At 40.2% G+C, this 24,354-nt stretch overlaps 1 protein-coding gene across 2 annotated transcripts in view; it reads left to right on the top strand.

The window, feature by feature from the left end:
- SLC13A2 (solute carrier family 13 member 2) overlaps positions 1–21,500 on the top strand; it is a 234,826-nt gene extending 213,326 nt beyond the window's left edge. For both annotated transcript variants that reach the window (XM_069761239.1, XM_069761238.1), the window contains exons 9-12: positions 1,811–1,932; positions 9,906–10,067; positions 19,187–19,324; positions 20,941–21,500. In XM_069761239.1, coding sequence (XP_069617340.1) covers positions 1,811–1,932; positions 9,906–10,067; positions 19,187–19,324; positions 20,941–21,069 — 551 coding nt within the window. In that variant the 3' untranslated portion in view covers positions 21,070–21,500. The remainder of the gene's footprint in view (positions 1–1,810; positions 1,933–9,905; positions 10,068–19,186; positions 19,325–20,940) is intronic.
- Positions 21,501–24,354: the final 2,854 nt, after the last annotated feature.

Here is a 24,354-nt window from a genome sequence, read left to right as displayed (position 1 = left end):
GGAAACCCCTTTAATTGATTTGAGGTGAATCACAAGTACTGAAGTATAACATTCTTTGTCCAGCTGATTTCAAGCTTCTTATTGCAAACACAGTCTTAGTAATGTCAAAGTGACCTCAACAGATATGGCTATGGGTAAACGGATGATAATTGCTTTTCACTTTTGTGCTGTCACAAACTATCTGTACAGTTGTACAATTTGCTCAGCATTTTATTGTTTTATTTCCTTATTTCTATTGCTAAGCTGTGAGTTGTGACGTCCTCTCACTATCCAGATTCACTCCAAAACAGCTGCTGCATTTTCTCCTTCTGCTTTTATACAGGCTATTAGAATTCCTCCTGACTGCTGTACTATATTACGTGATGTGATAGGTGCAAGGCAGTATAGTGAATCCCACCATGCCTAACGTGATGTTAGCTTTCTCTGGCTGATGGAATCTTTTTCAATGTGTAAAATAGTGGCTGACATTTTTTGGAGATTCAAAAAGCAAATTGTTTGAATTTGTTGGGTTCATTGACTTGCTGAAAATTAAGCACAAATTTAATTCACATAGAATTGCTCTATTCATCTACTTATTGGTGTTCACAAGTTCTTTTCCAATATACCGTAATTCTTCTCTAACTTGTTCTTTTTTGGTACAAAAGAGTATAATATTAATCTAAACCCCCTCCTACATGAATAGTTAGGGTAGACAGGGTTAAGGACATTTCATTTTGCTTTAGGCAGTCCGCTGCTTACCGAAAGTTATCCAAGATAACTACTTATTTACAGTTTTATTTGACGTTTTGACTTAACCATATAGAATTGAATCAATTGACTCTATGTCACAGCAAATTTTCCATTCTTCTTATAAACAGTTATTCGCTTACATTTTTCAGATCTCATATTTAGCTGAACAACTTACGTTGCTTTATATATTTAGTTCCAAACAGGTGCAATGTAGCGTACAGACAAATATAAGCTCATACATAGCAAAGACACCAGAATAGCCCCTGCACCAACTTAATTCAAATCCAGTAGTTCATGAGCCTGAGAGTGACACCACACCTCCGAGCGTATCTGTGAGCGATGCATGTAGTGGAGGCTCACTGGTTATAACTGGGTCCTAGAGTCAAAGCTGACCATGGGCAACGTCTTCACATTTGTTGTATATTCTCCCTATGTTTTGTCTACTCCAAGTAAAGTGTAAAATGGTCCCTTTTGTTATATGCGCATGTTTGAAGTAATGAATTTGCACTGTAAGTCTTAATGGAGACAAGGAATTATGTGAATGATGTAATATTATAGAAACAACAGAAAAAATATATAATTTTTGTAACTATCCCCAATATATGTATACTAGATTGTGGCCCGATTCTAACGCATCGGGTATTCTAGAATATGCATGTCCCCGTAGTATATGGACAATGATGATCCCAGAATTCGCGGCAGACTGTGCCCGTCGCTGATTGGTCGAGGCAACCTTTATGACATCATCGTCGCCATGGCAACCATTATGACATCTACGTCGATACTGTGCCCATCGCTGATTGGTCGAGGCGAATTCGCGGCAGACTGTGCCAATCGCTGATTGGTCGAGGCAACCTTTATGACATCATCGTCGCCATGCTGTGCCCGTTGCTGATTGGTGGAGGCCTGGCGGCCTCGACCAATCAGAGACGCGGGATTTCCAGGACAGACAGACAGACAGACAGATGGAAAAACCCTTAGACAATTATATATATAGATATTGAAAATAAAAATATTTTTAAATATTTGTGCGGCGCTATCTGTAAACCAAGCATATTCTTAGCTACTGTGTCTAACCTAGGCCAAAAAAGTACATTTCGCCCACCCCCACCACTACTGGACTGGAATACTGTAAATAAGAAGATGCCATGGAACATTGTTATTCTTTTGGGAGGAGGATTTGCCCTTGCTAAAGGCAGTGAGGTAAGTGATATGAGTATATAGACCTCTTGTGAAATTTTAGCTATTTTTAGCGCTGTTTAAGGGGTTGCCCCATACCTAAAATGTCCTTTCAAAATATCTATTTTTGAACCGTAAGCACTTTTGCAATTAGCTTTATTATAAAATACCCTACATTTCTCCCTATCCTGCTAATTCCTAACTGTGTTTGTAGTTTTCTTTTATACTCCCTGTGATGGAGGAGTCTCAAACAGGACATCACAGAAGGCTAGTGCTGCATTCACTTCTCCCTAGCATCTATCAGCTCTCCAGGGGATAGAAGCTGTGAGAGAGATGAATGCAGTTCTGGCTCTCTGCTTCTATCTCTGAAGATCTAGCTTCTGACTGTGATAAAAATTTTTAATCAGGGAACAGAAACAGAAGCAATGTAAGTGACACTAATGCCACCCCACAGCTTCTTTTATCACCCTCAAATGAATCGTCATCAGGGGCTGGCGCTGGTTTCACTCACTGTTGACATCTTGTTTCACAGTTAGAAGCTGCATCAGGGACAGGAGCAGAATGCCGGAGTGGCGCTCATCTCTCCCACAGCATCTATCAGCAGCATGGAACCAGGACATATTCAGAGGGAGGCAATGAAATAAATTGTGGAAAATAACTGCAGCGCTGCCCCCTGATGACATCCTGTTCCAGGCAGGGAGACAGAAAGTGAAGTAAAATAAAACAAATTTAGGGTTTAGCTAGATAGAGAAAAGTGTAGGGTATTTTATAATAAAGCTAATTACAAAAATGGTTAGGGTGACAAGATGAATATTTAGGCTGGACCACCCCTCTAAGGCTAAGTTCACACTGGGCATTTTTGCTGCTTTTTTTCTGCTGCAAAACCTGAGTGCTTGTCAGGGAAGAAGCTGTGGCAAAAATGCAGGTTTTGCAGCATTTTTTGCAGCGTTTTTGGTGCAGTTTTGGTGCGTTTTTTCATGCTTTTTTTCCATTCGATTCAATAGGTTAAAAACGCTGAAAAGAAAAAAGACTGAAAGAAGTTACATGCTCTATGTCCAAAAAAAATGCAAAACACAAAATACTGATGACAAAAAAAACAATGTGTGTGCATGACATTGGTATTGTCGATAACCAGGAAAGGGAGTTATATTCCTAAATCCATAACCGTAAGCCCCTAAATGGAGCTTCCAACCAACTAAATAACGACAGGACTCCCAAATTGGATAATAATTGGCCACAGAGGCCTTTATTATAAACGTAAAAAACATGTAACAGTAATATAAGCTGGGGAGGGTCCTTGAAGCTCAAAATCTGGTGTTAACCATACAATAAGAATTAGTGGACATAAACAACCATAATTTACTCTCAGCCGTTACCCCACTGGCTCGAGAGCACCAAAAATACCCCGAAAGATTACCATTGTCCACTTAAAACTTGAGAATCTGGCCCACCGTTGCCAAATTCCCCCAAATCACCAGACCCGCAAGCAAAATTTTATACCAACTAAAGAATCCATATCCCGACGGATCCCCCAGGCCAATTTATCACTAACTTCAAGGACCCCTCCCACTGCCTACAGCCACCTGAAAACATTCAATCAAACAGACATCAAACGACAATCAAACAAAAGAGGGCAGGAGGGCGGGACTGCTCGCTGGCCTCCTGAGCAGGAAGTGGCAAACCCCACCCCCCAATTTCCCATAAACCTCTCTCCTGCATACTCCTCCCCTTCAAATAACCCCACCCCCTACCCTTCGCCTCCAAACCCCCTGTCATGTCGGCTTCCACGTACGCCGCCCTGGGGGAGAGGGAGGTGGCTCGCTCCTGGCTGTCCTTGAGATTTCGTAAATCTCATAGGCTTTGCTGGTACTGAAAAACACAGCTGAAAATTAGCATTAAAAACACAGCAAAAACGCCCAGTGTGAACTTAGCCTTAGACTACTGTATTTGCTGCAATTTTACCATCTGATACAAAAATCTGAACATGTAATATTATAATAATATTTTTTTTTTTATTATTACCTTCCAATTAATAGATGATGATTAGAATACCCCTGAAATGTTCTTTAAACTTGGACTGGAACAGCTTATATATTAGATTTAGTTATTGAGTTATGGGGTTTTTTCATCGTGCATAACTGATGGTGAAAAAGAGAGCAAATATGAACTGGTTAAATTACAAAGTTACAAATACCACAAATGTCTAATTCTGAAGACTTCATTGAGGCTAGAAGTAAACAGATAGAAGTTACAAATCTGTGCCAAAATCAGCTTGCAGAAATGATGCAGTTGATTTTACTCTTCTCATCTGCACTCAGGGCCGGATTGACCATCTGGCAATTCTGGCAAATGCCAGAAGGGCCTGTCTGGTTATGGGCTGCCTTGTCTGCTACGTTGTTAACAGAATCAGTGTTCTCAAGACACCCATACCGTTAACAGTTATGACGGAGCACAAAGTCGCTGACTCCGTCACTTACCCTAGAAGGCTGTGGGTATTATTAGAAATATTGGTATTGTAGCAAATCTTGCTTTTATCCATCCAGGGTAATATTAGTAATATATCCCATCTGGTTCATGGGGACGGGGACAACATGGGCCTGTGTGATTTCAAATGCCAGGACTGAATTTCAGTGCCTGTCCATGCAAGTCTGCACGGAATAATATGCAATGCGTGAATGGAGTTTTGGAAAAAAATGTTTTTAACCTCATGTATTTCTTCCTACAAACATAAGAAGGCTGCATATAAAGTATTCTATGAGGCCTAGATAAATACGGTATATGTATTCCTATTACTATACAGCTATAACACAAACAAGCACAAACTCCTATACCCTACTCATGGTTGCTATATATAGTCAATCTGCAATCTCTGGAATGGGTAGAGAGGATTCCTTCAATTCATTCACAAAAACAGTTCTCTTCTCATCTTTCTCCTGAGTTTTATCATTTAAGGTATACGGATTGTTCCTCTACGCTTTGTCAGACCCCAACACTAAAGGACTTTACGGTACTCTTCCACTGAGTATAACGTCTGCAAATACTTGATCCTATCTCTAAAATCAGATATTCTTCTGACATCCCTGTTTCCTGCTTTATATGTGCAGTCACATCTTTGTCATTTGCTTCTATCAGTGCCTCAAGGTCTTCAACCTGTATCTGTTAGTCTTGTCTAAAGAAAGGAACAGGCTTCTCATTAGGGTTAGGAAGCTGTTTCAGAAGAGCTAACTGATCTCTTGAGCTTCTTGACTTGTATTCGGTCATAGACTCCCTTTGTGGAGGGGCACTCCCTCGTGTCTGAGGAGTACTAGTCATGGACCCTCCTAAATATTCATCAGTTGCTTGAGGTGCCCTCCATCAGCCCAACCTAGTGTGTTACTTTTGCATCACCTCCCCACTCCATGTTGACAAATATAGGGGAGGTGGAATGTTGTCTCCAAACTAGGTACTAAATGTATTAATGGAGCATTCAGGACTCTGGGATTAAATCTGGGCACCCCACAGTTTAAATAACTGTCTCTCCATCCTGCATTCTGTAATTGTCCACCCACCTGGCCTGTTATAGCTAGGAAGTATTGATGGTTCTGTCTGAGTAAGCCTGTATAATCCACTGTCGAAACATCCATACAACACTATCACCTATAGTGGTTTCTCTATGTAAGGGGATGAGAGAACCACCAATTTAAGAATTGGTTATGTTACATGTGTTGACAAATTTATTATGGTATTGCTACACTATTATGTGTATTACCATTTCTCAGATGCATGTTTTATTGGTACTGCTACACTACTTTGTGTATTACCATGTCATACATATTGCTAATGTTCTTTTCCCTTCTTTGTGTCTGTTGAATAGGGAAAGCATAGTGATGGAGTTTGGCCACAAGATGGGGGCTTCATGTAGTTAGTACTAGTTAATGTAGGAGGGGTTGGTAGCAGGATAGAGAGGGGGAACTTCCTGATCTAGTTCAGTATGGGCCTGAATGCCCAACAGTCCGGATGGGCTTGATTGCCCTGGGACACTAGCTTCCACCCCGCAATGTTGGGTAAGGAAGAGCCCAGCCATTGACAGCATCGGAAGAGAACAGTGAGGCAAGTAATACAGTGGGAAAGGACAAAGGCAGAGCCAGAGACAGTACAGGAGGCACAGTTGGCTTCATCATGTGGCAGCTTATAGCCTGGGCGGATGCCTTCAGCACTGGGGTGAAACGGTTGCAGAGTAAATCCCTCGACATAGCGGACACAGAGCTGAAGTATGCTGAGCCCACACCAAGTGTAATACCAGAGGACAGATCACTCACAAAATGTCAGCTAGCTGCAGAGACAGAACCTCCCTTGTCTGGGGCGAAACAGTTCAAGGGGGGAATGACCGTTGTGGAGCTGGATTGGGAGGACTTAGAAGAGACGTGTGGTATGGTCTATCTCGAGCACGTACAGAGTGAGAGGAAGGAGGTGAAAGGGAAAGAAGCTGATCGATTTAATGGTGTTCCCATTGATGATGCTGTAAGAACTGTAAATGTGCTGAGGACAAGTAAAGTTGTTTGTTTGAAAATTGAACCAGACTGTGTCTCCATTGTTATAAGACCCACTGATACAGGCTCACAAGAAGAAAGGAGTGATCCTGATGTTGAAAGATGTAGGTATACAAGAAGATGGCCAGAGTTTGCATGTATTGAAATGCCAGGGCACCGAAAAGTCAGAGTGTTTGGCAACGACTGTTACCCCGGTCCAGTATCTTACATCTATACCTCCCCTTCTAATCACTTCCTCAGCCACATTCTTTTGCTGCTCAGCTTTAGACCATCAACTTGTAACCAACCCTGCTGCTCTCATCAACAGCTACTACTGAGACACATACAGCCCCCCCTCTGGGGGCATTCCAGCCTTTTCAACATCCTTTTACAATTTCTTATGGCATTTTTGCATTCACATTTTCTGACTACTCCCTTTTTGCTGTCTTTCCTTTGGGTTTTATTCTTTCCATTTACTATGGCAAGCTTCCATACTTGCCCCTAGCTCCCTCAGGTAAAACCCTTGAAACTTGTATCATTGCCATCCCACTTTTCTCTTATGTAGGTAGGCACCAAGCCACTTCAAACCCTACACAACACCAGTCAACAGACTACAAGACACCCCTCTGTTGAGTTGATTCTTCTCAACAACCAAACAAGATACAGCAACAGTACAAATACCACTATATTTCACACTTATGCACTAATCCTATCACATGCATACAGGTATAGGTATCTCTTCAGTTCTTGGACTAAACTAGTTAATGCAAAATAAGTCACCTGGAATGGAATAGGGCCAATCTCACAGTAAAAGTGAAGCAAAAATATAAGTATAAGCTTTATAACTTAAGCTGCAGCTTTTTAGATTCACTTTTGCTGCAAAGTCCCTTCTCATTCAAGATCCAAATGGTACAATGCTCGTCTGGTCCCTGTTTGAGTGCCAAAATGCCTGGGAGCGAAAACCACTCTCTTCTATGCCGTTTGAACTCCAAATATATTTAAGTACAGTATGTTTCAAGATCTTGCTAAATCAATCCAGCACAGCCTGAGCATAGTGCACCTGCATGATTTATTATGCATAGCTCCAGTTTAAATAGTGTCACAGACTAAGAAACCTTCCTTCCGAAAGATGTAGCCAAAACAGCAGTGTTAACTATTTGGCTGCCATGAAACAAGAGTTATGAGACAAGATGATACAAGGAGTCAATATGGAGTCTGTTCTCTCATAATGGCATCAGCTTTGCTTTTATCCTGCTGTTGAATTAAATGACATGACTACTTAGACCAGCACATTATGATGAACTATCTCCTTTATCAATGATTCAATTATCTAATTTTCTTCATCTTTGTTGAGGATATTGAGAACAAAAGAGATGTGACCACCTATGAAAAATATTAGGAGGTTAATTTGGAATCTTCAGTATTTAGATGGAACATTCACTTTAGGAAGGAGCCAAATCACTACTTTATGCCCCTCATGGATGAATAGATAAGTCCTTCATACATGATGCAGATGTACTTTTCTGACACCGCAAAAGCTTTTTTGTAATAATATATTTCAGAAATAAATTTGGAAAGTTTTGGATCAAAAGGAGGTGGGGCTTTCACAAACCCCATCCATAAATGGGTGTGTCTTTAATTAGCAGCGCCAATGTTCGTAACTGTGAATGACCAATATTGTTCTCTTTGTTGTCATATTTCCCAAACAGTGAGAACACAGACAAATATGCATCAATGTGCCCCCAGTGTTACATTTATTGTTCACCTGTATGATGCTGTGTCAACAATAAAATGGATATATTAGCTAAAAAAAATACATGCCAGTAGTACTGCTTGAGGTTGCCACTCAATCCATAACTGAACAACCTTCCATTACCAAGAAGACCCTGAGAGTATTAAAAATGTGTCTGCTGCTGCTCAGTTAGCTCTCCTCTTACTTTCCTTTGTTGAACACAAACCAAACCCTGCAGTTCTTCAATCACTAAATCAGAATCCATTCTATTCCTCTTGGCTTTGACCTCTGTTGATGGTACACTGCAGAAATGTAATAGGAAGGTGAATTGCTGGAGCCTGTAGAGGTGTGTAATCCACCAGACACCATGTTTATTAACCTCTAAACTGTCATGAATACTTACATTGAACCTCTTTCCTGTCCCAGACAAGTACAGATGTTGTGTTTAATCCCTCTACTTCCCTAAAAGACCAGGTATACTTACTGTACATGAACTCTATTCTGCGCTTGACCCCATTGAATGCCGACATTAACCAATTCATTGCTTGAGGCCATCAGGTATTATGGCATGGACCTCCAGACACTTGACCAGCAAGAATGTTTATCCTTTAATTTCCCTAATTACAAGAAAAATTAGCCACCCCCTCACAATGATCTGACACCATTAACTACTATAATTTGTGGATACCTGAAAAGACACAGATTCCAACAAGTATGATATGTGAACTTCTGTCAGTAAGCATGCAATGGTCCGTGCTCTGCATTGTAAACGATTCCCCGGACTCCTGAACTCTGACTTACTGCATAGCTAGATTCCTAAATTCCAAATTTCCAGAGAATCGGCTGGTTGCAGGCTTACTTTAAAGGTCTTAGACTGACCCGTGTAAAGATAAAATTGCCGCTTGGTAAACTTTTACTGATTGACAATTGTTTTGATTGCCTGTTTGCACAGGTAAACCAAAGCGAGTGATGTGCGCTGAGCTATACTAGATTATTCAAGTCAGTGTGCATAAACTGCAATTGTTCTTGGCAGTGCGACTTCAGTTTATACAGGATGATGTACCATTGTGAGAGATGATCTTTTATGTTACTTAAAATATCATTTCACCTGATGAACACGCGTTTTGCTCATTCATCAGGTGATCAGCAACCTTACACAGGAAGATAATCGTGAAACAAGTGTTTTTAACAACACTCGTTCACCGTTATCTTGCAGTGTAAATGCCCATTTTGCAGATAAAGGGCATGTGTTATCATCAGAGAGTAAGGGTACCGTCACACAGTGAAATTTTGATCGCTACGACGGCACGATTCGTGACGTTCGAGCGATATAACCGTGACGTTCGAGCGATATCGCAATGTCTGACACGCTCCTGCGATCAGGAACCCCGCTGAGAATCGTACGTCGTAGCAGATCGTTTGAAACTTTCTTTCGTCGTCTAGTGTCCCGCTGTGACGGCATGATTGCATGGTGTAACATATATCGTATACGATGTGCGCATAGTAACCAACGGCTTCTACATCACACATACGTCATGAAATTATCGCTCCAGCGTCGTACATTGCAAAGTGTGACAGCAGTCTACGACGCTGGAGCGATATTGTTACGACGCTGGAGCGTCACGGATCGTACCGTTGTAGCGATCAAAATTTCACTGTGTGACGGTACCCTAACCTGTAGTTTAATTCAGGTTCAGGTCCATGAAAGATAATGAGCACAATTGATCTCTATCTTAAAACTATTTTTTATCTTCTAGGATTCAGGATTATCCACTTGGCTCGGAGATAAGTTGACACCACTGCAGAGTATCCCCCCGGTAGCCATTGCATTGGTCTTGTGCTTGCTCGTTGCTACCTTTACTGAATGTACCAGTAATGTGGCCACAACAACCCTTTTCTTACCCATTCTGGCATCCATGGTAAGTAGATATGTATGAAAATATGAACGATAACCAGTCACCTTTCAGAATAATATTACTTATTAAGACAACTATTGTAGTCAATGACTGTCCTTAAAGCTGCTAGTAAAAAGTTGTGTGTACAAATAAGGTGTCACAGCCCTTTCTTATTGCCACTTCATTATCAGAAATTAGCAAAGGTACATTAATCAGACCCCCAAAAGCAGGAGATTGGTATCTTAATTAAGTAATTTAGCACAAATGTCTTTATTAACAATGGACCATGTAGAAGCAGGAGATATCCTAAGCAGTCTTCTCTAGTCCGCTCCTCCAATTCTGATGGTAAAACATAGTCTTCTGACCTTGTATCTGAGTGAACTACTAGCACAAGTAAAAATCCATTATGATTGTGTTTTTCAATAATATTAATAACAAATTTGTGTAATATGTACAATAAAAAGGTAAGTAACAGGTGCTCTGTAAATGATTAACAAATACAATGCTTATTGCATAGGTATACTATTACGGTAATATTGAAAGCCATTTGTAAAAACATTGTAATTATGCTCAAAAACATCTAAATACATTTTATTTAATTATATCAACACAATTTTAAGGCTATATACATCATTGTAGTATAATATATCATTTTTTACTGTGTAGCGTGGCGTATAATTGGTCTGGGTATAATGTTCATTCACAACTTGTCACCAAGATGAGTGTAATGAGCGTCATTAGATTTTTAGCAACAGTCAAAAAGAGCATGAACAGATGATTCATAATACTATATTAATACAATGGCTGGAACCCACACCTAAAAGTTACACATTTCACAAAATAGGAAACAGCTTGCATTTTAATAACAGCCCATTGATGTTAATGGAAAACTAATTAATGCTCAATTTCACCTGACAGTTTCCCTCACCAATGTTACAGGTTATCACTGGGAGTACCAGCAATGAAATTCTGTTATCACCTCTTCATCAGGAGAACAAAATGGGTTTATCCAAAATGAGACTGAAACATCATTTTATACAGTCATGAGTATGATTGATGTTCGGGATTTTGGGTTCAGACGAACTGTACTTCAAAGTTTGGTTCGGCATCTGAACTTCTCCCCAAACTCGAATCCAATAAACGGCAATAGGGACCCAAACTTCAATGCTTCAAAATTGCTGTCAAAATGTCATAGTAAGAGCTAGCGGGCTGCAAAAGGAAGCTAAATGTTGGTAAGAGCAGGACAATTGTACTGCAAAAAATGTCTTAAAAGAACATAGAATAAAGAAAACGAAAAATTACTAATCTTGAACCAGGAGGCGAAGGTCCAAGTGAAGGATGAGGTGGACGTGTCAGTGTAGGTAGAAGAGGCAGGGGAAGAGGTATCCAACACTGTTTTTTTTTTTGCTTGTGTTTTTGGGAGCTGGGTTTCGCAAACTGACTTAAAAGAACATAACAATCTGGAACCACGAGGCGGAGGTCCAAGTAGAGGAGGAGGAACAGTGGGTGGAGGTAGACATGGTAGTGTAGGTGTAAGAGGCAGGAGAGAAGATATCCAACACTGTTTTTGTGTATTTTTTTTTGTTTTGATTTTTTGTTTTGTTTAGGGAACTGACTTAAAATAACATAGAATTGAAAAAAATAACAATCTAGAACCAGGAGACAGAAGTCCAAGTGAAGGAGGTGGAGGTGGATGTGGCAGTGTAGGTTGAAGAGGCAGAGAAAGATGTATCCAACACTGTTTTTGTGTTTTTAGTTTTGTGTTTTCTTTTTTTGCTACATAGTCACATAGGTTGAAAGAAGACCTAGGTACATGAAGTTCATCCTTCCTACACCAATTGTACATTAATTCACTAATTTAACTATAACCAACAATGTTATGTATATTGAGGAAATAATCCAGCCCTTTTTTAAAAGCTGTCATAGTGTCTGCCATTACTACCTCTTGTGTTCGGCATTCCTCAGTCTGACTTCTCTAACTGTAAAGAACCTTTTCCTATTTAGCTGCTAGAAACGCCTTTCTTCCATCCGTAATGAGTGCCCCCTAGCCCTTAATAATGTCTTTGGAAGAAATAACTCATGTGCTAGTGTTTTGTACTGGCCACACATACTGTATATTGTTTTTTCTTTCTTCTTATTTGGGGAGGCCACAAAATTAAATGAATGGCAAATGGAGTTGAATATTGGCTGGGTGTGTCTGGCATAGTTGTCTTGTCAGCCAAAGTTATGAACAAGTCCCATGGGATCCATGCCTAGTTCATTTTAATGAATGTTAGCTACCCTACATTGGCTGCGGGCAGGCAGATGCGCCTGTCTGTGATCATGCCCCCTGCCGTACTAAACACACATTCCGACAGTACACTTGCTATAAGGCAGGTCAGCACCTTCAATGCATAAAGGGCAAGCTCAGGTCTTGTGTCCAATTTGTAAATCCAGAAGTTAAATGAAGCATACTCATCAGTTAGTATGTGGAAACATGTGGACACACACTCTTCCACCATGTTGTTATAACACTGGCTCGTGCTTATACAGACCGTATTAGATGTTGGTGCCGGATGTTGTGGCGTGCTGAGAAAGTTTTGCCACAATGTGACCATGCTAACCCTGCCTTCCGAGGTGGTGACGGTGCCTCAGCTGTGTTGGCGACTTGCTCCTTCTTTGCCTTGTTCTTCCAGGGAGCCCCTGCTGTCAGGTGGGAACGCCGTCAGTAGTGCCTCTACCAGGGTGCGCTTGTATTCACGCATTTAGCAATCCCGCTCCTTTGATGGAAGTAATGATGGTACGTTGTCCTTGTAGTAGAAATCCAGCAGGGTGGCCATCCAGTAATTAGTAGTGGCAATAATCTAGGCATCTCAGCAGTCTTGAGCAGGCACAGCAGCATTTATTGGCTCATATGTGCCAGGCTGCCCAGAGGCAATGACAAGCTATCTTTGGTGGGAGATGTGTGGTCTTGCTCCTCTATATCCCCCAGCTATGCTCCAGTGATGCCATGAGCTACTTTGAGTGCCACACTGCTATGAACACGGTTCCTCCTCCTCATCCTCCAAAACTGTCCCTTAGCTGGACTCTGTCCATACATTTAGTTTTTTAGGCACAGTACTCCCACAGACATGGCTGCAGAGTAGCAAAATTTGTTTTTAGGTACACTAGTTTCACAGACACTGGTGCAGATTTTAAAAAGTGGCTTAAAGGCACACTACTCCCACAGACACCGGTGCAGAGTAGAACAATTTGTTTTTACTCACACTACTCCCACAAACACGGGTTTAGAGCAAAAAAATTGGCGTAAAGGCACGATACTCCCACAGACATGGGTGCAGAGTAGAAAAATTTGTTTCAAGCACACTACCACAAACATGAGTGCTGAGTAGAAAAATTTATTGTAACTCACAATACTCACACAGACACAGGTGGGAAGCAAAGAAAATTGCTTTTTAGGCACACTACTCCCACAGACATGGGTGCAGAGTAGAACATTTTTTTTTACGCACATTACTCCCACTAACACGGATGCAGAGTAAAAAAAAGTGGCTTGAAGGTACCCTAATCCCACAAACATGGGTGCAGAGTAAAAAAAATATGTTTTATGCATACTACTCCCAGAGACATGAGTGCTGAGTAGAAAAATTTGTTTTAACTCACAATACTCACACATACATGGGTGGAAAGTAAAGAAAATAGCTTTTTAGGCACACTACTCACGCAGACATGGGTGCAGAGTAGAACAATTTGTTTTTCTGCACATTACTCCCACCAACGTGGATGCAGAGTAAAAAAAGTGATTTAAAAGTACCCTAATCCCACAAACATGGGTGCAGAGTAGAAACATTAGTTTTTACACACAAGATTCCAAAAATACAGAGGGAAAAAAGTGGCTTAAAGGCACCCTACTCCCATAAGCATAGGTGCAGAGTAGAAAAATTTGTTTTAGGCACACTACTCCCAGAGACATGGGTGCAGAGTAGAAAAATTTGTTTTAGGCACACTACTCGCACTGACATGGGTGCAGAGTAAAAACAAGGTGGCTTAAAGGCACAATACTCCCACAGACACAGGTGCAGTGTAGACCAATTTGTTTTGACGCACAGTACCCTCTCAGACACAGATACAGACAACACATACATAGGATTTTTTACAGAGTGTGCACATGTAGAACCTTACACTCTGCTTCATTCCAGCTGCACCTATGCTAAGCAGAATGGTGGTGGGCTGAGTCACGTGGTGCTCCTGCCAATCACAGCAAAGCCAATACCTGACATGGCTGTGATGGCTCCCTAAGTGCCCAATGCCTATAAGCATGTTGATTGGCTGCGCTGCAGCCTTTCAGCAAACTTTATTTGGCATTCTAACCGAAGAGTAAACCAGACCTCCAGTAAAAAGTCAGTTTTTGGGGTTTGGTACTGTACACTAAATGTTTGACACAAACCCAAAACTTTATAGTTCGGGTTCACTTATAACAAGTCATGAGAAAAGAATAAATACACCCTCTTTGAATTCCATGGTTTTACATAATAGGATGAAATAAATAAAAAAAAAATTTGCAATTTGAGATGATCAACAACCCATGACAAACAATACTGTTATTAGTTATTTATCAAAAGATAGGCAAAAATGCAGAAGCATAGTGTGAAAATTTAATAGGAACCTGTCATGTCAGATTACGCTATTAATTTGCAGATATAGAGTTAATCTGTACAATAGAAAGATGCCCGACTGCAGTATTAAAAGCACGGCTCCTATGAGAAAATTAACTTTATTCCTTTGCAGTGCAGTCAATCAGTGCACATCCGGCTGTCAGTCATAGTGCCAGAGTGTACTCACTATAGAGTGGTCACTATAGCCAAGTCGGCGCAGCTATGTTTCTGAAAACCGGCGACTCCCGGGGGGCATAAAGTTCATTTTCACCCAGGATCTGAGCTTTCAGTAAAGAGACCAGTCACCTTTCTAATACCATAAATCTTCATATTAGACTAATATCTACAGGTTAATAGCATTATCTGATGTAACAGGTTCCCTTCAAGTACACTATTTCTATTTCTATAGCAATTAATAGGGTAAGTAGCAAACAGGTGCTGCTTATTTTTAGCAATTGTTTGCTGATCATTCTATGTTGAGAAAGATTATTCACAAGTGGAAGACATTCATGACAGTTGACAATCAACCCAAGAGTGGACATTCCAGGAAATTCATATATAAGTCAGACCATGTGGAAAGAAATTGTACAAAACCCAAGAGCTAAGGCTGAGACCCTGAAGGACTCAATTAATATGTTAAATATTCAAGCTCATGGCAGTGCAATAAAACAATGAACAAATATGGGTTGTTTTGAAGGGTTGCAGGGAGAAAGTCTTTTTTTTCTAAAAAGTACATGGCTGCATGGCTAAAGTTTGCATAGTTTCAACTGAAAAATAGCAATGTTGGGCCATAGTGACCTGCACATGTTTTCCCAAGCACAAAATATCAGTATAAATTACTTCACACCATCTGTCAATCAAGGTGGTGGAGGGATGATGATTTGGGCTTGTTTTACAGTCAGAGGACCTAGGCAACTTGCAGTCATTAAGTGGACTATGAATTCACCTGTATATAAAAGTATTCTTGAGTCTAAGGTGATGCCATTTATCCAAAAACTAAAAATGAGTCATGGAACAGGATAATGATCAGCACAAGAATAGCTTAAAAAGAAAAGAATCATGGTGTTGCAATGGACTGATCAATGTCCAGACCCCAACCCCACTGAAATACTGTTATGGGATCTGAAGAAAGTTGAGCATTGTTTTAATTTTTTTTCAATAAATCAATAGTGAACATGGAAATAATAATATATCTTGTAATATACCTTATCAGATAAATATTTTCATTTCTCTTCCAGGACTGGTCATTCATTTTGAAATGAGATAGAAGATAGTTACTGCTGATTAAATTATATGTAGAGGGTATCAGGAACCCAGCTGCAGACTTACAGCAGGAGTCTCCCCACGTGTTCCAAACAGACCGAGAGTGTGTCTAGAGAGCTGTGGCAAGCTTATCTGCCGGTGTGCAGGATCTGAAACACGTGACCCCCGGGGAGTGGCCAAAATCGGAGCTAGATGCCGAGTGGCGGCGGTGGCTGGAGAGTAGTCTGAGGGTGCCAAGGTCAAACCAGGAGGACACCGTAGTATAAAAGGATGAGATGTAAAGAGTGGTCAGGGCGAAACTGGCGACGCAGTACCAACAAGGTAGGCAGACGGGAAGACAGAGCACCAAGCCAAGAGACAGAAGCAGAAACGGATAACAAGGACAGAGTCACTAGGCTAATGCACAGACAAGAAAACAGACCGGATCATACACTAAATCCTGTCCACAACCATGACAGAGGGAAGGCGGGAAGAGGAGGAAGGTGCTCTGCTTCTAACTCCTCACCCCTCGCCCACCGTCCTCCTAACCCTTCCTCTACCTAGAATCTTATCAGCAGTTAGTGCCATCTCCTATTTCAATAATGTAAAAATCTGAAATTTTACCCAGGAACTGAGAATTTTGAGAATAAATCATCAGTCATGGAAGAGAAAGAAGCACATTTCTTTGATAAGATAGATTAATAGTGCACGTAAATATTAAATAAAAATTAAAATGACGCTCCAATTTCCTAAGATCTAGCAGGAGCAGATTTCTCTGATAAGATAGATTTCATAGTTGCTAATTTGAATATTGATTTGAATAGGGGGTGGAATGTCAGCGCCCAGCTGTGACCATGATACAGTCGTCAGAGCTGTGCAGCGCTGCAAATGAGCAGTCCTGCCACTAACACCAGGACCAGCTGATCAACGAGGGTGCCAGGTGTCACCCCCCATGATCAGACATTGATGACCTGTCCTAAGGATAGGCCATCGATGTTAAAGTCCCAGACAACCCCTTTAAGCAAAATTGTAAGGAATAGTGCCAAAATTCCCCCAGAATAATGTGAGACTGATAAAGTCATACAAAAAATGATTACTTTAAGTTATTGCTGCTAAATGTTGTTCTGCAAGCTATCGACCCCGGCGTGTACTTAATTTATCAAGCATTGCTTCTTCATCGTGGCCTAGTTTTTGTTAAATAGTGACATGATATTTGTAATGTTTTATTGTAAATCAAAAGTTGTATTTACCTAATTTTAAGACTTTATGGTCAAATGTTTTTTTTTTCATAATGTCCTGATATGTAAAACCACAGAATTTAAAGAGAATGTACTTACTTTTTCTCAGGACTGTTATTATAGAATCTGAAAATCAGGCTTGATCATCCTGATTGCTGATTGAAGATGTAAAGGTCCTTAATTAATATTGTTCCAGGTTCTCAAAATTCAGTACATTTTATTCCTCCGGCATTGTGGGAGTCATTTTAAAAAGAACCTGTCAGCAGATCCATTCTGCCTTAAGGACTGACATGAAACAGCGACTGACACCATCACTAGAATTATACTTTACTCATAAATGTTGTGCCAAAAGCACTTAGTGGAAAGCATTCCAGTCAATAGCGTCATATCAAAAATCCAAGTACTGGATTAATAGTCAAATAACGAAAAGACTGGATAGGACCATGTTGGACAAACTGCATATTCTTCAAGAGCAAAAAAAATTTGAGAAACGCAGTCATAAGTCCAAATTATAGAAATATACAAAAACTTTACCTTTGTAGGTGCTGCGGATGGCACCGGGGGATCTCCCATTTTGCTGATTTATACCTGTTATGATTTAATGAAGTTTTTGTATATTTCTATAATTTGGACGTATGACTGCGTTTCTCTAATTTTTTTTTGCTCATAAATGTTGTGGTATTTCAATGAAAACATGGTTTTAAAAGAAGCAGGCAGCAGGAGAAATGTCCACTTGGTGCCACTCCTCTGGCTTCTCCACTTCCCAGTTGGCGTTATTAACAGCTCATGCCATATAGACAAATACTGGGAAATATTTTTATCAAGACAAGTTGGGAAAAAAGAAGGGCTCTTCTTTCCTACATTCGGCTCTTTTGAAAACTATGGCTATATTCATCAAGACTGGCTTTTTACCCGTCAGCCTTGATGACAGGTTCACAGGAGTAAGCTGCTCCAAGCTCTTTAAGAGTCATGCTCGTCTTACGAAATTTAGAGGAAAGATCAGCTCACCCATAAGAAGGACCGATGCAAGGGAAACTTGTGGAGCCGCATGAAAATCAACTAAAAGAAAGGTGATTCCAGTATCGGAATCTTCGATAAAAACACACTTTATTGAGAAATAATGAAAAGGTCAAAAATCCAGTAGCAACCATAACTATCAAACGCGTTTCAGACTTTTGTCTTTAGTCATTGCATGATGCATGACTATGGCATGTGCTGGCATAAGAAATTATCTGGGGTCTATGTTTTTCTAAAATTTCACAGCACTTTAGTGTAAAACCATACTGTAGCTTTTTGTGATCGGGGAACCTGTTGGGCAGCTTGGGGGCTCTTCGGTTAGCACTGTTGCTTTGCAGCTGAGGTCCTTGGTTCAAGTCCCAACAAGGAGAACATCTGGAAGGAGTTTTTATGTTCTTCTTGTGTTTGCGTGGGTTTCCTCCGGGTTCTCCGGTTCCCTCCCACATTCCAAAGACATACTGGTAGGGAATGTAGATTGTGATCCCCAATGCTGACAGTGATGATAATGAATGTAAAGCGCTACAGGATATGATAGCGCTATATAAGCAATTCAAAATAATAATAGAAAAACCTTGCTGTTTCATGCTGACATTGGTAAGGGCAACATGAGCTGATTACTGCTTCTTCCCTTTAAAGGGACTCTGTCACCTGAATTTGAAGGGAACAATCTTCAGCCATGGAGGCGGGGTTTTGGGGTTTTTGATTCACCCTTTCCTTACCCGCTGGCTGCATGCTGGCTGCAATATTGGATTGAAGTTCATTCTCTGTCCTCCGTAGTACATGCCTGCACAAGGTGCAATCTTGCCTTGCGCAGGCATGTACTATGGAGGACAGAGAATGAACTTCAATCCAATATTGCAGCCAGCGGGTAAGGAACGGGTGAATCAAACACCCGAAAACCCCACCCCTATGGCTGAAGATTGTTCCCTCCAAATTCGGGTGACAGAGTCCCTTTAAACAATATGAGATTTAAACAATTACCGTTTTAACTTCTCTTCATTTTATTCTTTAGGCAAAGGCAATACATCTGAACCCATTATACATAATGCTTCCATGCACCCTTTCTGCCTCGCTTGCTTTCATGTTACCAGTCGCCACACCTCCTAATGCCATTGCTTTTTCATATGGGCAGCTCAAGGTTGTTGATATGGTATGTATCACCTCTCCTAAATTGTTGATATGGCATGTATCATCTCTCCTAAATTGTTGATATGGCATGTATCACCTCTCCTAAATTGTTGATATGGTATGTATCACCTCTCCTAAATTGTTGATATGGTATGTATCACCTCTCCTAAATTGTTGATATGGTATGTATCACCTCTCCTAAATTGTTGATATGGTATGTATCACCTCTCCTAAATTGTTGATATGGTATGTATCACCTATCCTAAATTGTTGATAAGGCATGTATCACCTCTCCTAAATTGTTGATATGGCATGTATCACCTCTCCTAAATTGTTGATATGGTATGTATCACCTCTCCTAAATTGTTGATATGGTATGTATCACCTCTCCTAAATTGTTGATATGGTATGTATCACCTCTCCTAAATTGTTGATATGGTATGTATCACCTCTCCTAAATTGTTGATATGGTATGTATCACCTCTCCTAAATTGTTGATAAGGCATGTATCACCTCTCCTAAATTGTTGATATGGCATGTATCACCTCTCCTAAATTGTTGATATGGTATGTATCACCTCTCCTAAATTGTTGATATGGTATGTATCACCTCTCCTAAATTGTTGATATGGTATGTATCACCTCTCCTAAATTGTTGATATGGTATGTATCACCTCTCCTAAATTGTTGATATGGTATGTATCACCTCTCCTAAATTGTTGATAAGGCATGTATCACCTCTCCTAAATTGTTGATATGGCATGTATCACCTCTCCTAAATTGTGCAGAACCTAAGCTTTCTGAGTCGTACAGTCTTCACTAGACAGGTTACTATACATTGTGTATTCATCTGTGCCATGTCAGGTCTATAGAATTGGGTATAGGTAGTTAGGTAGTTTTGGAAATCATTGGTAAGACAGTGGAAGCCTGTAGGGGCGCCCAAATACATAAGAGAGATTTCAATACTCACAATGTGCAGTATATAGTGAATATTTTAGGCTATGTTCACATCTGCCTATCTGGTTACCAACGCTTTTGACCCAGGAATAGTGCAGCTTGTGGTATTATTTTTGGTTTGACAATTACAGAAACATTAATGAAATCTTAATAAATGTCAAGATAAATGAATGTTTCAGAAACTATTAAAGAGAATTTATCACCTATGTTTTAAATATTTTAAACTTTTTTTTATCTAATATGTTTTTATTTTCTGGTTAAAGATTCTGTAACTTTGTTATCCATGCATGACTATGGAGACCGTTAATTCACTAAACAGTGTTTAAGGATGATGCTTTACAGTAGCTCCACTGAGCATGTGCATCAATAAACATGCTCTGACTTATTGACTTCTATGGGAGCGTTTTCTCTGTATGCTTTGCAACATGTACATATGTCATTATGCAGGGAGGGGGAGGAGGTGAGCTGTGACCATCACTTCTTTTCTCAAAATAGGTATTATCTTTCATTGTTATCCTGCCTGTGATGATAATGATAAGACCACCAGATCACTACAGAACAGAAAGTATTACCCTAATATCAGGCGCTTTTTATTGTTATAGAATTTACAACCAATCTAACACATGAAGACACTTTTAGAACTTTTATATGACGCATGATTTTCTTTGTATCCGCACTGCAGGCAAAAGCTGGATTTTTGCTGAACATCCTGGGAGTTCTTGTTATTACAATGGCCATTAACAGCTGGGGATATTATATGTTTGACTTGGGTACTTTCCCTACTTGGGCAAACTCCACAGGAATGCCATAACAATGTTCCACTTGGATAGAACAAATTTGAAAGCGAAAAAAAAATGGACGCCCCTCCAAGCTCCATTCATTCCTCAAGGATCTTGATGTATTCAACAACCTCTGATCGGGAGTGGTCAGGATCCTGGACTCAGAATGGAAAGTCACCCACAAATGGGTTCGGATCACACAGCACATTACCAATTACTGTGCTTAACTACAAATTATAAAAAAAAGTCCAATGGCTTCTGTAGAACTGCAAATTATATATTTAAAAGGTTCTCGTAAAGAGCTGCAGGTATTTGGGAATGTGAAGAAACACAATGTAGCTGTGGACCATGCTAGCAGGGGTGAAGACCATGTCTTATAACAGAGGCTGCAATGAAACACTGTATAAGGGATGCATTATAAGCTGTTCATAAATGTAACTTAAAATAAACATTTACATTTTTACATTTGTTTAATTATTTTTTTTTACATACACGTCGCCATTTCACAAACCAAGGCTCGCAGAACAATCAGAACACAAAAATGAAAGCCATTGACACAATAAACTTTTTGACTTTTTGTCTTTATGGTCTTGGAATATCTTATCATTCTAATTTAATGATATCATTCATGATAATGTGTGCAAAAACTGTAAAGCGCTGCGGAATATGTTAGCGCTATATAAAAATAAAGATTATTATTATATTATATTATTATTCTTGTGTATAAACTATGCAAGTAATCTAAAGCAAAATGCACTGACATTGTATGAACTGAGAACATCGGGTATAAATAATGTGGTGGACTGTGAATTCTCCGAACCATTGTAATGTAATAAAATAGAGCACAATTCACATTTTAAATGGTCACTCAAAAGTCGAATTCTAGATTAAATGTGCTCCCCCAAGTCTCAATAAGTTTACACTTTCAGATCTGCCGATTACTGCTATGTAACAATTTTATCAAAATGACAAATTATCTCTTCAGAGAGGAAGAGGACTAGAACTCTAGTGCTGCCTATTGGAAGTAGCAATCCTAACAGTCAATGTCGACCCTTTAATGAGCCTTGTCACATGACTTAGGATAAAAACCAAACCACAATCTCAAGGGTCAACATTGACTGTTAGGATTGCTACTTCCAATAGGTGGCACTAGAGTTCTAGTCCTCTTCCTCTCTGAAGAGACAATTTGCATATTTCCCAGAGGAGCATTGCAGCTTTAAGTCTCCTCATCTCGACATGCGTAAAGGGAACCTGTCACCCCCAAAATGGAAGGTGAGCTAAGCCCATATTGACTTCTTGTATCCATCTTGTCTCATAACTCTTGTTTCATGGCAATCAGATAGTTAAAGGGACTCTGTCACCTGAATTTGGAGGGAACAATCTTCAGCCATAGGGGCGGGGTTTTTGGGTGTTTGATTCACCCTCTCCTTACCCGCTGGCTGCATGCTGGCTGCAATATTGGATTAAAGTTCATTCTCTGTCCTCCATAGTACATGCCTGCACAAGGCAATCTTGCATCGCGCAGGCGTGTACTATGGAGGACAGAGAATGAACTTCAATCCAATATTGCAGCCATCGGGTAAGGAAAGGGTGAATCAAACACCCGAAAACCCAGCCCCTATGGCTGAAGATTGTTCCCTCCAAATTCAGTTGACAGAGTCCCTTTAACACTGCTGTTTTGGCTACATCTTTCGGAAGGAAGGTTTCTTTTTCTGTGACACTATGTAAATAGGAAATATTCATTAAAGGGAACCTGTCACCCCCAAAATGGAAGATGAGCTAAGCCCACCGGCATCAGGGGCTTATTTACAGTATTCTGGAATGCTGTAGATAAGCCCCCGATGTATCCTGAAAGATGAGAAAAAGAAGTTCGATTATACTCACCCAGGGGCGGTCCTGCTGCGGTGGGCGCTCTGGGGCCTCCCATCTTCTTACGATCATGTCCTCTTCTTGTCTTCACGCTGCAGCTCCGGCATTGGCGTACTTTGTCTGCCCTGTTGAGGGCAGAGCAAAGTATTGCAGTGCGCAGGTGCTGGGCCTCTCTGACCTTTCCGGCGCCTGCGCACTGCAGTACTTTGCTCTGCCCTCAACAGGGCAGACAAAGGACGCCGAAGCTGGAGCTGCAGCGTGAAGACCAGAAGAGGATGTCATCCTGTGAATATGAGAGGCCCCGGACCAGACCGCGACACCCATCGGACCGGACCGCTGCTGTACATAAGCCCCTGATGCTGGTGGGCTTAGCTCACCTTCCATTTTGGGGGTGACAGGTTCCCTTTAACATGTCACTCTCCGCAAGGAAAAACGATACTTCTTGGATCCTGATCAAAATGACATAAATTCCATATCCATTTTAATGGAAGCCCCCGAACAGTGACATTTTGTGCCTCCTTTTCTCCTGTTATTGATGACATTCATTTATAGACAATCTACAGTAACCTCCCATTGTATTTGACATAATATTCCTTGCTAGATGAAATTATAGTCAGCAGTTCACACACAGAGTTAAATAATATCAAGGGGTATTATTTAGTATCCGCAGTACTGAAATATTCACATTTGTCTGTTGCACTCACGTGGATATTTTGGTGGGGTCTAGGTGATAGAAGCTACAAAGTGATGAGCGGTCAATGGGCACTGGCTCCCCTGTTCTTGGAGCTTGTACAGTCCAAAACCTTTGTGAAATGTGCTGCCCCTTTTGCCCTGTGACACATTATATGTAAAGTCTCATACATTTTAAGGCAATAGATGGTGATGCATGGAAGAGCTAGACTCTTTACTTTATGCATAATATCTTAGAAAGTAAAAAAAAAAAGTAACCAAATGTTTTTTTTAAGTAAAAAAAAGTAACCTATCAATTGTCTTTACACCAGAGAGAAATAGAATATTTCCCAATATATACCTGCTTCTATTTTGTAGCTCAAAAAAATGACTAAACCATGGGCTACTAAATGGCAGAAAAATGAGGCGTCCAACAAACACAAGTATCTGGCCTAAACCAAACTATCAACTGTACATTTGGAGATGAATGGCACGTCTAGTTTTGCTAATCATTGGGGAAAAGACATAATAATTGACAGAAAGAGTTCTTGAATCCTGAATTTATAAAAAGATAACTGCCAAACAGTCCCATACCATTTTTCATGAAATTATTGTAAATTACAATTTTGTAAGTCTTAAAATTGTGGTCCAAAGTCCAAAGCAATTTTCCTCCTGAATCACTATATATTTAGTGCAATAATCAAAACTATTTTCTAATATACTTAAATTAAAAATTCCATGTCCTTCAATAACTACACAATCTAACTGGTTTTCGTTTT

The sequence above is a fragment of the Ranitomeya imitator genome, chromosome 3, assembly GCF_032444005.1.
Source record: "Ranitomeya imitator isolate aRanImi1 chromosome 3, aRanImi1.pri, whole genome shotgun sequence".
Taxonomy (NCBI): domain Eukaryota; kingdom Metazoa; phylum Chordata; class Amphibia; order Anura; family Dendrobatidae; genus Ranitomeya; species Ranitomeya imitator.
Note: the sequence above shows the minus strand (reverse complement) of the source record. Positions and strands in the feature narration are given on the sequence as shown.